The following is a 12504-nucleotide window of genomic DNA, read 5'->3' as shown; positions in this document are numbered from 1 at the left end:
TTATTACTATTATTATTACTATTATTATTGTTATTATTAATAACAATAATAATTTATATAGCACTGACATCTACTGCAGCACTTTACAGAGTACATAGTCATGTCACAGGCAGATAATAAGAAGTAGAATCAAGCAATAGGTAGATTCTATTGATAGGAAGCTTTTTTTTTTAATCAATAGAAAAATGATTAAAATTAAGTTAACTAAGGAACACCAGCGGTCAGTGCTGTATAAATACAGAATAATAATAATAGGGTATGATTGATACTAATAATAATAATAATAAAAAATCCTTGTGATTTGTACAGGGCCATGGATTACCTTGCATTGGTTTATTTCAAGAAAAGGGGTGTGGCTTGTGCTGAGGGGCGGAGTTTAGGGCGCCAGAACTTTTGTGCCTATAGGCTCCTGAGCTCTAAATCCGGCCCTGTGTACAGTACTTACTCTACATAATATAGACATTAGAGATGTGGCGAACGGTTCCCGAACCGTTCGCCGGCGAACATCTCTAAATTCATGGGCCTCTTACTACTTCCGGGTCGCAATGACCCGGAGTAGTACGCCTGCGCTGCCCGGCGGAGCGCGTCCTAGATCGCGCTCCCGTTGCCGGGCACTCTCTGCGCATGTGCGTGACGTCATGAGTGACGTCACGCTCATGCGCAGAGAGCGCCCGGCAACAGGAGCGCGATCTAGGACGCGCTCCGCCGGGCAGCGCAGGCGTACTACTCCGGGTCATTGCGACCCGGAAGTAGTAAGAGGCCCAGAGAGGTTCGCCAGGCGAACTGTTCGGCCCAACTCTAATAGACATATGGCAATATATATATATATATACACACAATGTACAGCGCTGCGTAATATGTAGGCGCTATATAAATACTAAATAATAATAATAATAATGTATGTATGTATGTACGTATGCATGTATGTATGTATGTATGTATGCATGTATGTATGCATGTATGTATGTATGTATGCATGTATGTATGTATGTATACATGCATGTATGTATGTATGTATGTATGTATGTATGTACGTATGCTTGTATGTATGTATGTATGCATGTATGAAGTATTGGAAAAATAAAGGTTAACAACTAAAAAAAAAAAGTAATGTTTTATAACATAACGTTTAAGAGCTAAAACGATAAATAACGTTTAACCTCCCTGCCGTTCTAAAAATGTGCTGCGCATGGCAGGGAAGATGTTTTTTTTGCATTTTTTTTCTTTTTAGCATGTAGCTAGCCTAGCGCTAGCTACATGCTTCCCCCCTCCCTGCAGCGTCACCCCGTACGCGCCAATTGCCGCCGGCACGTATGCCCATCCGGAAATCCTGTTCTGAACGGGATTTCCATGAGGGCTTCCCCCGTCGCCATGGCGACGGGCGCAATGACGTGACGTCAGAGGGAGTCCCGATCCACCCCTCGGCGCTGCCTGGCACTGATTGGCCAGGCAGCGCACGGGTGTCGGGGGAGGGGCACCCTCTGATGCGGCGGGTAGCGGCGAATAGGCGCGGAGTGGCGGCGATCATAAGTGACACGCAGCTAGCAAAGTGCTAGCTGCGTGTATAAAAAAGAATGATGTAAATCGGCCCAGCAGGGCCTGAGGAATCCTCCACGGCGGGTTACCCCGAGCTGAGCTCGGGATAACCGGCAAGGAGGTCAAGAGCTAAAACGATAAATAACGTTTTATAATATCGTACACTAAATATCGCACGGTAAAATGGCGCCATTATTTAGCCGGCGCAATTTTTCACTGTATGTCAAACAGAGGTGGGGACATAGAAGAATGAACCTACAGTCCCTATCTTGTTCGTTAACCGGGGACTATCTGTACATTAAATAAACCAGAAACATCTCAATAGTGAAGTGAATGAAGCTAGATGAACTTTTGACCTTTATAAAAAACCTTTAATATCTCAAAACCAATAACAGATAGAACGGTGATTTTTGCAGCACAAATGAGCACAAACCCAGCACTAACCAACGACACCACTTTCGTGTCTGTACGCTGTTGTAGGGGGCTGGGTGAACTTTTGACCTTTATAAAAAAAACTTTAATATCTCAAAAACGATAACAGATAGAACGGTGATTTTTGCAGCACAAATGAGCACAAACCCAGCACTAACCAACGACACCACTTTCGTGTCTGTACGCTGTTGTAGGGGGCTGGGTGAACTTTTGACCTTTATAAAAAAAACTTTAATATCTCAAAAACGATAACAGATAGAACGGTGATCTTTGCACCACAAATGAGCACAAACCCAGCACTAACCAACGACACCACTTTCGTGTCTGTACGCTGTTGTAGGGGGCTGGGTGAACTTTTGACCTTTATAAAAAAAAACTTTAATATCTCAAAAACGATAACAGATAGAACGGTGATCTTTGCAGCACAAATGAGCACAAACCCAGCACTAACCAATGACACCACTTTCGTGTCTGTATGCTGTTGTAGGGGGGCTGGGTGAACTTTTGACCTTTATAAAAGACCTTTAATATCTCAAAAACGATAACAGATAGAACAGTGATTTTTGCAGCACAAAAGAGCACAAACCCAGCACTAACCAACGACACCACTTTTGTGTCCGTGCACCTTTGTAGGGGGGCTGGGTGATGTCATCGTTTGGAAAAAGATAATTGCTATTATCTTTAAAACAAAAGCAGCACAAATGTTGATTTTTGCGGCACAAACGGGCACAAACGTAGCACTAACCAAACATGCTAGAACGTTTATTTGTGCTGATTGTAGGAGGGCCAACTTCACATAGTGATAACTTATCAAATTTAGGAAATTATGTTTTATTCACTCAGTAAATGTTTCATTTTCTTCAACAGTCTGTGAGTGACATCTGGTTCCTGATTTTCAACAACTTATTGTATACTTTCTACCCAGCACTTTACTTGGGAATGGTGGACAAGGTACGTGGTACAATGACTGTAGCATTTGGAGTCTGGTTAGGTCAATGCCAAATGTATATCTTGGGCAATTTGGTAATGACTTTTTTCCTAGAAAGAAAGCAGCCAAGCATGCGTGGTTACAGTAGTAACAATGTTTACGTTTCTAACTTAGGAGCACAAATTAAGATCATAGGTATCATGCCTGCCTGAGTTGCTACATTTTTCCTGGGCCCTGTTGATCACTAGAAAACATAAAAAACCCTGCTAATCTAAATGGGATTTATATATATAAAAAAACACATAAAAAAATGGATCATGCTAGGGTTGATGAAAGTGTACATGTGTAATAACAGTAGTACATGCACCTGCTGCAAGAATATTTCTTATAAAGAAGCATTAGCAAATCAGATACTGTCTCTAAAGACAACAGAGTAACCAAGCAGCTCAGGGTGACCTAAACCACTAGTTTGTTTATAAATAGTGGTGGTTTGAACTACAGCTGCATCTTTTGTTCTGCAGTTTTAAACATTTGATTACACCATGTTTGTAAAAGTGTGATCATATTTTGCTCACTGCTCAATTGCCAGTATTGTAAATCCCTTAAATTGGAGTTCTGCAGCTCTGTTCACTTGAATAGAATGAGGAATAGTGATACCGCTCAGACCCCTGGCACAGGACAGTGCTGGACCATGGAAACTCTAATCCACACGAAATGTAAAAGAACAGAAGGTCCGCAGCTTGTCCAAATATATGTAGACTTTATTAAGGACGTATCCCGCAATACAAAGCCGACATGTTTCGGACCCTAAGGTCCTTACTTAGTTTGCGCAACCTTATGCGCGCACTGCGCGATTTGCGCGTGCACCGCCGTCTGCGCCATGACAGGAAGCAGGGACTACAAATCCCAGCATGCTCGCACGTGCGCGCGTAAGGGCACGCCTGCGGAGATGCCGGAGGGAACCAGGATGGTAAGCATGACAGCAACGCGTTTCGCGGTCAACAGTCCCGCTTCATCAGGCAGTACAGGAGCATATAAAACTGGTTCACGTCCATAAAGCGTGTGAGCGCCTCTGAGGCGCTTTTTATATGCTTTTATATGCTCCTGTACTGCCTGATGAATCGGGAATGTTGACCGCGCAACGCGTTGCAATTTTATGGAGCTGTGTTTTACTCTGCTTGGCGCCTCTGTTCGTACATATTACAGCACGATTAAGTCCCAACCTGGTGGAGGGGTTCTTTCCCCATTTTCCTATCTACAGAGAGCGACTTTTATACCTGAGTGGGGTCAGGTACTAATACTCCCCACCTGCCTGTCAACTGGTTACCTGATGGTAACCCACCTTTGTGAGTATAAGAACCTTTGACATTACATCATATATTGAGCTTACCAGACAATATTGCACTATTGGGCTCTTGGTGTCCTCTGTTTTGTTTTTACAAGCAATACAAAGCCGACATGTTTCGGACCCTAAGGTCCGCGCAGTGCGCGCATAAGGTTGCGCAAACTTGCGCGCACACGCTCTCTGCGCTATGTGCTGTGCGCATGCGCAGGCGTTAATTTTGGCGCCCAAGCCTCTATTTAAACAGCTCTGCCCCTTAGAGCAGTGCTGTTAGTTCTTGCAGCTTGTACCAGTGAACCTGCTATTATCTTCTGTTGTATTCCTGATATTGACCTTTGGCTTGTGACCCTGACTACTCCTGATTGCTGCCCGTCTCGATCCCTGGCTTGTATTATCGATTACGTCTGTCTGCAGCCTGCCCTGACCTCCGGCCTGTCTCCGACCTTCCTGATCTCCACCTGCCCTGATCTTGGCTTGTACTTCAACCTCGATACTCAGTTGCCTGGCTCTCCACATCGAGTCATCCCCTGTTCTCCAAACCACTGCGGGACTATCCTGAGCGCAACCTGGTGGGCACTAGGCAGCGAAGTTCCACTTCCCTCTCAAAGGGTTGTGGTCCTGCTTCCCCCTCAAGGGGTCGTGGGTGAAGACCAGTGGTCACTTAGACTCTGTGCTTGGGTGGTCCCTAACACAGTGGGGCGGTCAACAGCTCCCATCCCGCAAACCTAACAGTAACTAACAGCCATTATGGACGGCTCTGGAGAGCGAACTCCGTTCGATGCCCTTTGTGATTTGGTGCAGCAACTGACCCAGTCTGTGCAAATGGTCCAGAGAGACTGTGCTGAGATTCGTGGCCAATTTGCTAATCTACCGGCTTCGGGAACAGCTGCTGATTCTGCCTCAGCTCCAGCTACAGCTCCAGCTCCTGCCGTCATTCCCGCTCAGCTACCTGCAAATCCTGAGCCGCCTGCTCCTGAACCTAAGTTGCCTCTTCCGGAATGCTTCTCTGGTGACCGAAGCAAGTTTAGACTTTTTAGGAGTGCTTGCTATCTACACTTCTCTTTGCTATCCCGAACATGCGCTGATGAAGGCATTCGAGTTGGTGCTATCATCTCTCTTCTTCAAGGAGAACCGCAGGTCTGGGCCCTTCGATTAATGGAACAAGGTCATGTGTGTTTGCAGACTTCCACGTCACTCTTTGAAGAGATGGCTGAATTATATGATGATCCCAGTAAAGAAGCCTCAGCTGATGCCGCCTTACGTGCCCTTCGTCAGGGTCGAAGGTCCGTAGAGGAGTATGTCCTTGACTTTCGTCGTTGGTCTGGTGATCTGGACTGGAACGACTCAGTACTCAAGTCCCAGTTTCGTTTGGGTCTATCAGAAGCTGTAAAGGACGAACTTGCCCGTGTGGGGATTCCAGCCACCCTCAAAGAACTTATCCAGCTCTCCATTCAGATCGACCGACGCCTGAGGGAGAGACGTCAAGGGAGAGACGTCAAGAGAGAGCCGGAATGTCTCGTACCTCTTGGTTTCCTCCAGCTCCATTACCATCCTCCTCTTCCTCTGCAGCCTCTAAAAACCTTGACCTTAGATGAGCCTGAGCCCATGCAATTGGGTCTTGCCTGTTCTCCGTTGACTCCCGAGGAGAGACAACGTCGCCGAGCTGCCAACCTCTGCTTGTACTGTGGAGCTAAAGGACACTTTCTTCAGGATTGTCCAGTCCGCCCTTTAAGTAAGCCTGACTCCTCTCATTCAATGGAACTCCACAGTCCCTTAGCTTCCTCGGCTCACATTCCTCTCTCTCTCCTTCTACAGGGTCCCAGAGGAAAGAACGTTAATCTCAAGGCCATAGTAGATTCTGGAGCCTGCTCTGGTTTCCTTGACCTTCATCTTGCTCAAGAACTCCAGCTACACATCCGCCAAATGAATAAACCTTTACTTGTCCAGCTTGCCGACGGATCATCTATTCATTCTGGTCCAGTTACTTTAGAGACATTCCTTCTGCTGATTACTATCAAGAATGATCACCAGGAATACCTCTGCTTCGATTTATAAGGAAACGCGGAAAGGCCGCTGTCTCTCGAGGTGAGGCGGCCGTTTCCGCGTCCAGCATGGCGTCACAAGGCGGAAAAAAACGCTGCATGCCGCATAGGCAGTGCGGCGGAATCCGCATTGGTAACGGCGGAATCTCTTCATTTTACATATGTCAACCTCCACGATTATCCTAGGCATGCCTTGGTTACAAGCCCACTCTCCACAAATCGACTGGGCTACGGGCCAGGTAACCAGATGGTCCGATCATTGTCATCAGCAGTGTCTGGGGAAGGTGACATTGGGTCAGACCAAGGTTTACGTGGAGGGTGTTCCCGAGGTATATTCCGATTTTTCTGATGTTTTTTGTCCCAAGTCTGCTGATCAATTACCTCCTCATCGCCCGTTCGATTGCCCCATTGATCTCCGTACTGGTTGTATGCCCCCTAGGGGTCACCTGTATAACTTGTCCGGTCCCGAGAAGTTGGCTATGCAGGAATACATTCGGGACAACTTGGCCAAGGGGTTTATTCGGCCCTCTCGGTCACCTGCTGGGGCCGGTTTCTTTTTTGTTAAGGAGTGTGCGGTATGTGCCAGGAGTAAACCCTCCCGGCTGGCACCTGTAGGAAGGTTGCAGCCTTTGCCCACCCCGAGTGAGCCATGGACCCACCTGTCCATGGATTTTGTGTGGGAATTGCCCAGGTCTGAAGGCATGTCTGTTATTTGGGTGGTAGTCGACCGGTTTAGCAAGATGGCCCATTTTGTGCCCCTGAAAGGACTCCCCTCGGCTCAAGAATTGGCCGAATTGTTTATCATTCACGTCTTCTGGCTGCATGGCATTCCGGAAGACATTGTGTCTGATAGGGGAGTCCAGTTTGTGTCTGGATTCTGGAGGGCATTTTGTCACCAAATGGGCATGAAATTGTCGTTCTCGTCAGGCTACCACCCACAGACGAATGGGCAGACAGAACGCATTAACCAATCTCTGGAGCAATTCCTGAGATGTTACGTTGCGGAGGCACAAAGTGACTGGGTGAAATTTTTGCCCTTCGCGGAATTCGCCCAAAATAATTTAAAGAATTCCTCGGCTGGGTTTTCCCCATTCCAGATTGTAACAGGGAGGTCACCCAAATTCTCCCCTTTTCCAGTTGTCTCGTCCCCATTTCCTGCACTGGAGGATTGGCAGAGGTCACTCAGGGACAATTGGGGAATTGTTAAGGGGAATTTGCAGAAGGCGTTCCAGAGTCAGAAGGGTCAAGCAGATAAAAGACGGTCCGTGGAATAGAAGTTTCAGCCAGGGGATCTAGTCTGGGTGTCCACACGTCACTTGACCCTGAAGCAGCCATCTGCCAAACTGGGTCCCAGGTTTGTGGGCCCATTTTCCGTGACTAAAAAGATTAACAATGTTACGTATACCAATGACCTTCCCACCAGCATGCGGGGGGTGAAGTCCTTCCACGTGTCCCTTCTTAAACCTGCAGTCCAGGTGGGTCCTACTCCTCCTCCTCCCGTGTTGGTAGATACCCAACCCGAATATGAAGTGGAAAAAATATTAGATGCTCGCAAGGTACAAAACTCGGTACAGTACCTCGTACATTGGAAAGGGTATGGCATCGAGGAGAGGCAATGGGTACCTGGGAATCGTATGCATGCGGATGAGTTGGTGAGGGAGTTTCATGCCTTACACCCCGAGTAACCTGGTGGGAGTTGTCCGGAGTCCACTCCTCGGGAGGGGGGGTACTATAAGGAAACGCGGAAAGGCCGCTGTCTCTCGAGGTGAGGCGGCCGTTTCCGCGTCCAGCATGGCGTCACAACGCGGAAAAAACGCCGCATGCCGCATAGGCAGTGCGGTGGAATCCACATTGGTAACGGCGGAATCCGCATCAGAGGCGGCCCCCGCACTAGATACATTGCATGACAGTACTGGTGTGGCTGGGACTGATAGTCCACCAAGATTCAGACTTACACGCGCGCGAGCACAGAGGCAGAGTTTAAATAGCAGTTAGAAGGGAGTCTGCTGACCAGCTGGGTCAGCTGACAAATTCCAATGCTCTCATTGGACCAGCAATTAGGGAGGTCCTGGAAAGGTCCTAGAGTATATATACTGCTGGTTGTTCACTTGCTCTTTGTCTGGCGTGCGATCACATATGTGGGAGCACCCAGATCCGTAGTCAGATCCGCAAGTGTGCCGGGACCAGCTGGAGCTGTAATCCTACACTTAGCTAGATTCTGTTGATAGCTAAAGTACTAGTTTGATTGTGATTATCTGTTATGACTTTTGCCTGCCTTGACTATCCTCCTGAACTCTGATCTTGCACCTCGATATTTCTGATACTCTGTTGCCAAACCCCGGCTCGTTCCTTGACTCTGCTTCTGCCTCCTGATTTTGTACCCCGATATTTCTCAAACCCCGTTGCTGAACCCTGCCTGTACTTTGACTCCGCCTTTGCCTTCTGATCTTGTACTTTATCTGTCCGTGTGTGTACGACCTGGCTTGTCTGACCTCGAGAACCGACCTTACTGTTAGAGGCGGTTCCTCGCTCTGTTAGTGATCCTTCCTCCTGAAGGTTACTTTCAGTCTGTCCTTCCTACTGTCAGTCTGACTCCTCCCGTCTTGGAGAGCTCAGGTCTGCGGAAGGAATCTGTGCAGTACTCCTTGCTGCACTGAGGCCTAGTCCTCAAAGTGTTACTGTTACACCAAACACTACACTCTACTCAGGTGAACAGAGGTTAGCTAGTATATCGGATTATCAGTGATACTGCAGATCACGTATAATCTGGTATACATCTGTATTCCCAGTGATTCTGCAGATCACTGGTAATCAGATCCTCTCTGTGCTTCACCGATCGTTACAGAACGCCAGACCAAAATACAAAATGGACGCAAACACTGATCGTCTGGGTGTGCTTGCCACTTCGGTGGATAGCCTCCATCAAGCACTGGGCCAGCACAAAGCCTTGATTGACGCCCTTTCAGGCTCCGTGCGAACCCTCCAGACGTCAGTTGATTCAGTGCGATCCCCTCCTAGTGATGACATACGTATGCCCGTACCTGATAAATTTTCCGGCCACAAGTCTTACTTCCGGAATTTCAGGAGTAGAGTGTTGTCATACTTTGAGTTGAGACCCCGATCCTCAGGGACTGAGACCCAACGGGTCATTTTTATTAAAACACTGTTAACTGGGGATTCCCAATCCTGGGCATACAACCTGTCTCCCACAGATACAGCTCTGACCTCAGTAGAGGAATTTTTTAAGGCTATGGCCGTGATATACGACGACCCTGACCTTGCGGCAACTTCTGAGCGGAAGCTCACACTTTTGCGGCAAGGCAGAGGGTCAGTCGAGGATTACGCGGCAGAATTTCGTAGGTGGTCTGTTACCACCAGATTTGACAATTTTGCTTTGATGGATTATTTTCTGTCTGGGTTGTCGGAGGAGGTCTCTGACTTGATGTTAACCTTACCCGAGCCCAAGACAGTCGATGAAGCCATATCATCGGCCATCCGAGTCGATCGTCGACTACGTCATCAGAGGCAGACTAGGGGCAGTCACCGGGTCAGGGTGACTTCGTATGTGGCACCTTCTGCTACACCCTCAGTAACGGCATCTCCGCCTGTGTCACCCTCTACGGCCTTACCTCCACCCGAACCAATGCAAATTGGTCGATCTAAACTGACCCAGGTGGAACGTAGGCGGAGAATAACAGAACAACTGTGCCTGTATTGTGCAGAAGCAGGGCATATGGTGCGAAACTGCCCTAACAAGTCGGGAAACGGGTCTGCCTAGGAGTAGTGGGGGGTGACACCCTAGGCACATCATTCTCACCCCAAAAAGAGAAGAAGTTACTTCTCCCCTGTACTATTACATGGGATAATAAGTCTGTAGCCACTGAGGCTTTTATTGATTCCGGCTCAGCGGCCAATTTTATGAACCTTGAATTTGCTCAGGAGTTGGGTATTCCTCTCACTCCAGTAAGTCCCCCCATTCAGGTCACGGCAGTAGACGATTCCCCTCTGCAACGGGATCGTCCCCTGTCACAGACTCCGCAGGTGAAGGTCACGATAGGGGTACTGCATGGGGAACAACTACAGTTTTTCGTTTTACATATGTCAACCTCCACGATTATCCTAGGCATGCCTTGGTTACAAGCCCACTCTCCACAAATCGACTGGGCTACGGGCCAGGTAACCAGATGGTCCGATCATTGTCATCAGCAGTGTCTGGGGAAGGTGACATTGGGTCAGACCAAGGTTTACGTGGAGGGTGTTCCCGAGGTATATTCCGATTTTTCTGATGTTTTTTGTCCCAAGTCTGCTGATCAATTACCTCCTCATCGCCCGTTCGATTGCCTCATTGATCTCCGTACTGGTTGTATGCCCCCTAGGGGTCACCTGTATAACTTGTCCGGTCCCGAGAAGTTGGCTATGCAGGAATACATTCGGGACAACTTGGCCAAGGGGTTTATTCGGCCCTCTCGGTCACCTGCTGGGGCCGGTTTCTTTTTTGTTAAGGAGTGTGCGGTATGTGCCAGGAGTAAACCCTCCCGGCTGGCACCTGTAGGAAGGTTGCAGCCTTTGCCCACCCCGAGTGAGCCATGGACCCACCTGTCCATGGATTTTGTGTGGGAATTGCCCAGGTCTGAAGGCATGTCTGTTATTTGGGTGGTAGTCGACCGGTTTAGCAAGATGGCCCATTTTGTGCCCCTGAAAGGACTCCCCTCGGCTCAAGAATTGGCCGAATTGTTTATCATTCACGTCTTCCGGCTGCATGGCATTCCGGAAGACATTGTGTCTGATAGGGGAGTCCAGTTTGTGTCTGGATTCTGGAGGGCATTTTGTCACCAAATGGGCATGAAATTGTCGTTCTCGTCAGGCTACCACCCACAGACGAATGGGCAGACAGAACGCATTAACCAATCTCTGGAGCAATTCCTGAGATGTTACGTTGCGGAGGCACAAAGTGACTGGGTGAAATTTTTGCCCTTCGCGGAATTCGCCCAAAATAATTTAAAGAATTCCTCGGCTGGGTTTTCCCCATTCCAGATTGTAACAGGGAGGTCACCCAAATTCTCCCCTTTTCCAGTTGTCTCGTCCCCATTTCCTGCACTGGAGGATTGGCAGAGGTCACTCAGGGACAATTGGGGAATTGTTAAGGGGAATTTGCAGAAGGCGTTCCAGAGTCAGAAGGGTCAAGCAGATAAAAGACGGTCCGTGGAATGGAAGTTTCAGCCAGGGGATCTAGTCTGGGTGTCCACACGTCACTTGACCCTGAAGCAGCCATCTGCCAAACTGGGTCCCAGGTTTGTGGGCCCATTTTCCGTGACCAAAAAGATTAACAATGTTACTTATACCATTGACCTTCCCACCAGCATGCGGGGGGTGAAGTCCTTCCACGTGTCCCTTCTTAAACCTGCAGTCCAGGTGGGTCCTACTCCTCCTCCTCCCGTGTTGGTAGATACCCAACCCGAATATGAAGTGGAAAAAATATTAGATGCTCGCAAGGTACAAAACTCGGTACAGTACCTCGTACATTGGAAAGGGTATGGCATCGAGGAGAGGCAATGGGTACCTGGGAATCGTATGCATGCGGATGAGTTGGTGAGGGAGTTTCATGCCTTACACCCCGAGAAACCTGGTGGGAGTTGTCCGGAGTCCACTGCTCGGGGGGGGTTCTATAAGGAAATGCGGAAAGGCCGCTGTCTCTCGAGGTGAGGCGGCCGTTTCCGCGTCCAGCATGGCGTCACAACGCGGAAAAAATGCCGCATGGGCAGTGCGGCGGAATCCGCATTGGTAACGGCGGAATCCGCATTGGTAACGGCGGAATCCGCATCAGAGGCGGCCCCCGCACTAGATACATTGCATGACAGTACTGGTGTGGCTGGGACTGATAGTCCACCAAGATTCAGACTTACACGCGCGCGAGCACAGAGGCAGAGTTTAAATAGCAGTTAGAAGGGAGTCTGCTGACCAGCTGGGTCAGCTGACAAATTCCAATGCTCTCATTGGACCAGCAATTAGGGAGGTCCTGGAAAGGTCCTAGAGTATATATACTGCTGGTTGTTCACTTGCTCTTTGTCTGGCGTGCGATCACATATGTGGGAGCACCCAGATCCGTAGTCAGATCCGCAAGTGTGCCGGGACCAGCTGGAGCTGTAATCCTACACTTAGCTAGATTCTGTTGATAGCTAAAGTACTAGTTTGATTGTGATTATCTGTTATGACTTTTGCCTGCC

At 48.5% G+C, this 12504-nt stretch overlaps 1 protein-coding gene across 7 annotated transcripts in view; it reads left to right on the top strand.

The window, feature by feature from the left end:
- Positions 1-12504, top strand: part of LOC137511336 (phospholipid-transporting ATPase IK-like) — a 377608-nt gene that overhangs the window by 309760 nt on the left and 55344 nt on the right. For 6 of the 7 annotated variants that reach the window (XM_068233975.1, XM_068233976.1, XM_068233972.1 and 3 more), the window contains one exon: positions 2836-2919. In XM_068233975.1, the coding sequence (XP_068090076.1) occupies positions 2836-2919 (84 nt within the window). Of the gene's footprint in view, positions 1-2835; positions 2920-12504 lie in introns of those variants that run through there. The other variant, XM_068233978.1, reaches the window with a different exon arrangement.

This window comes from Hyperolius riggenbachi, chromosome 1 (genome assembly GCF_040937935.1).
Source record: "Hyperolius riggenbachi isolate aHypRig1 chromosome 1, aHypRig1.pri, whole genome shotgun sequence".
Taxonomy (NCBI): Eukaryota; Metazoa; Chordata; class Amphibia; order Anura; family Hyperoliidae; genus Hyperolius; species Hyperolius riggenbachi.
Note: the sequence above shows the minus strand (reverse complement) of the source record. Positions and strands in the feature narration are given on the sequence as shown.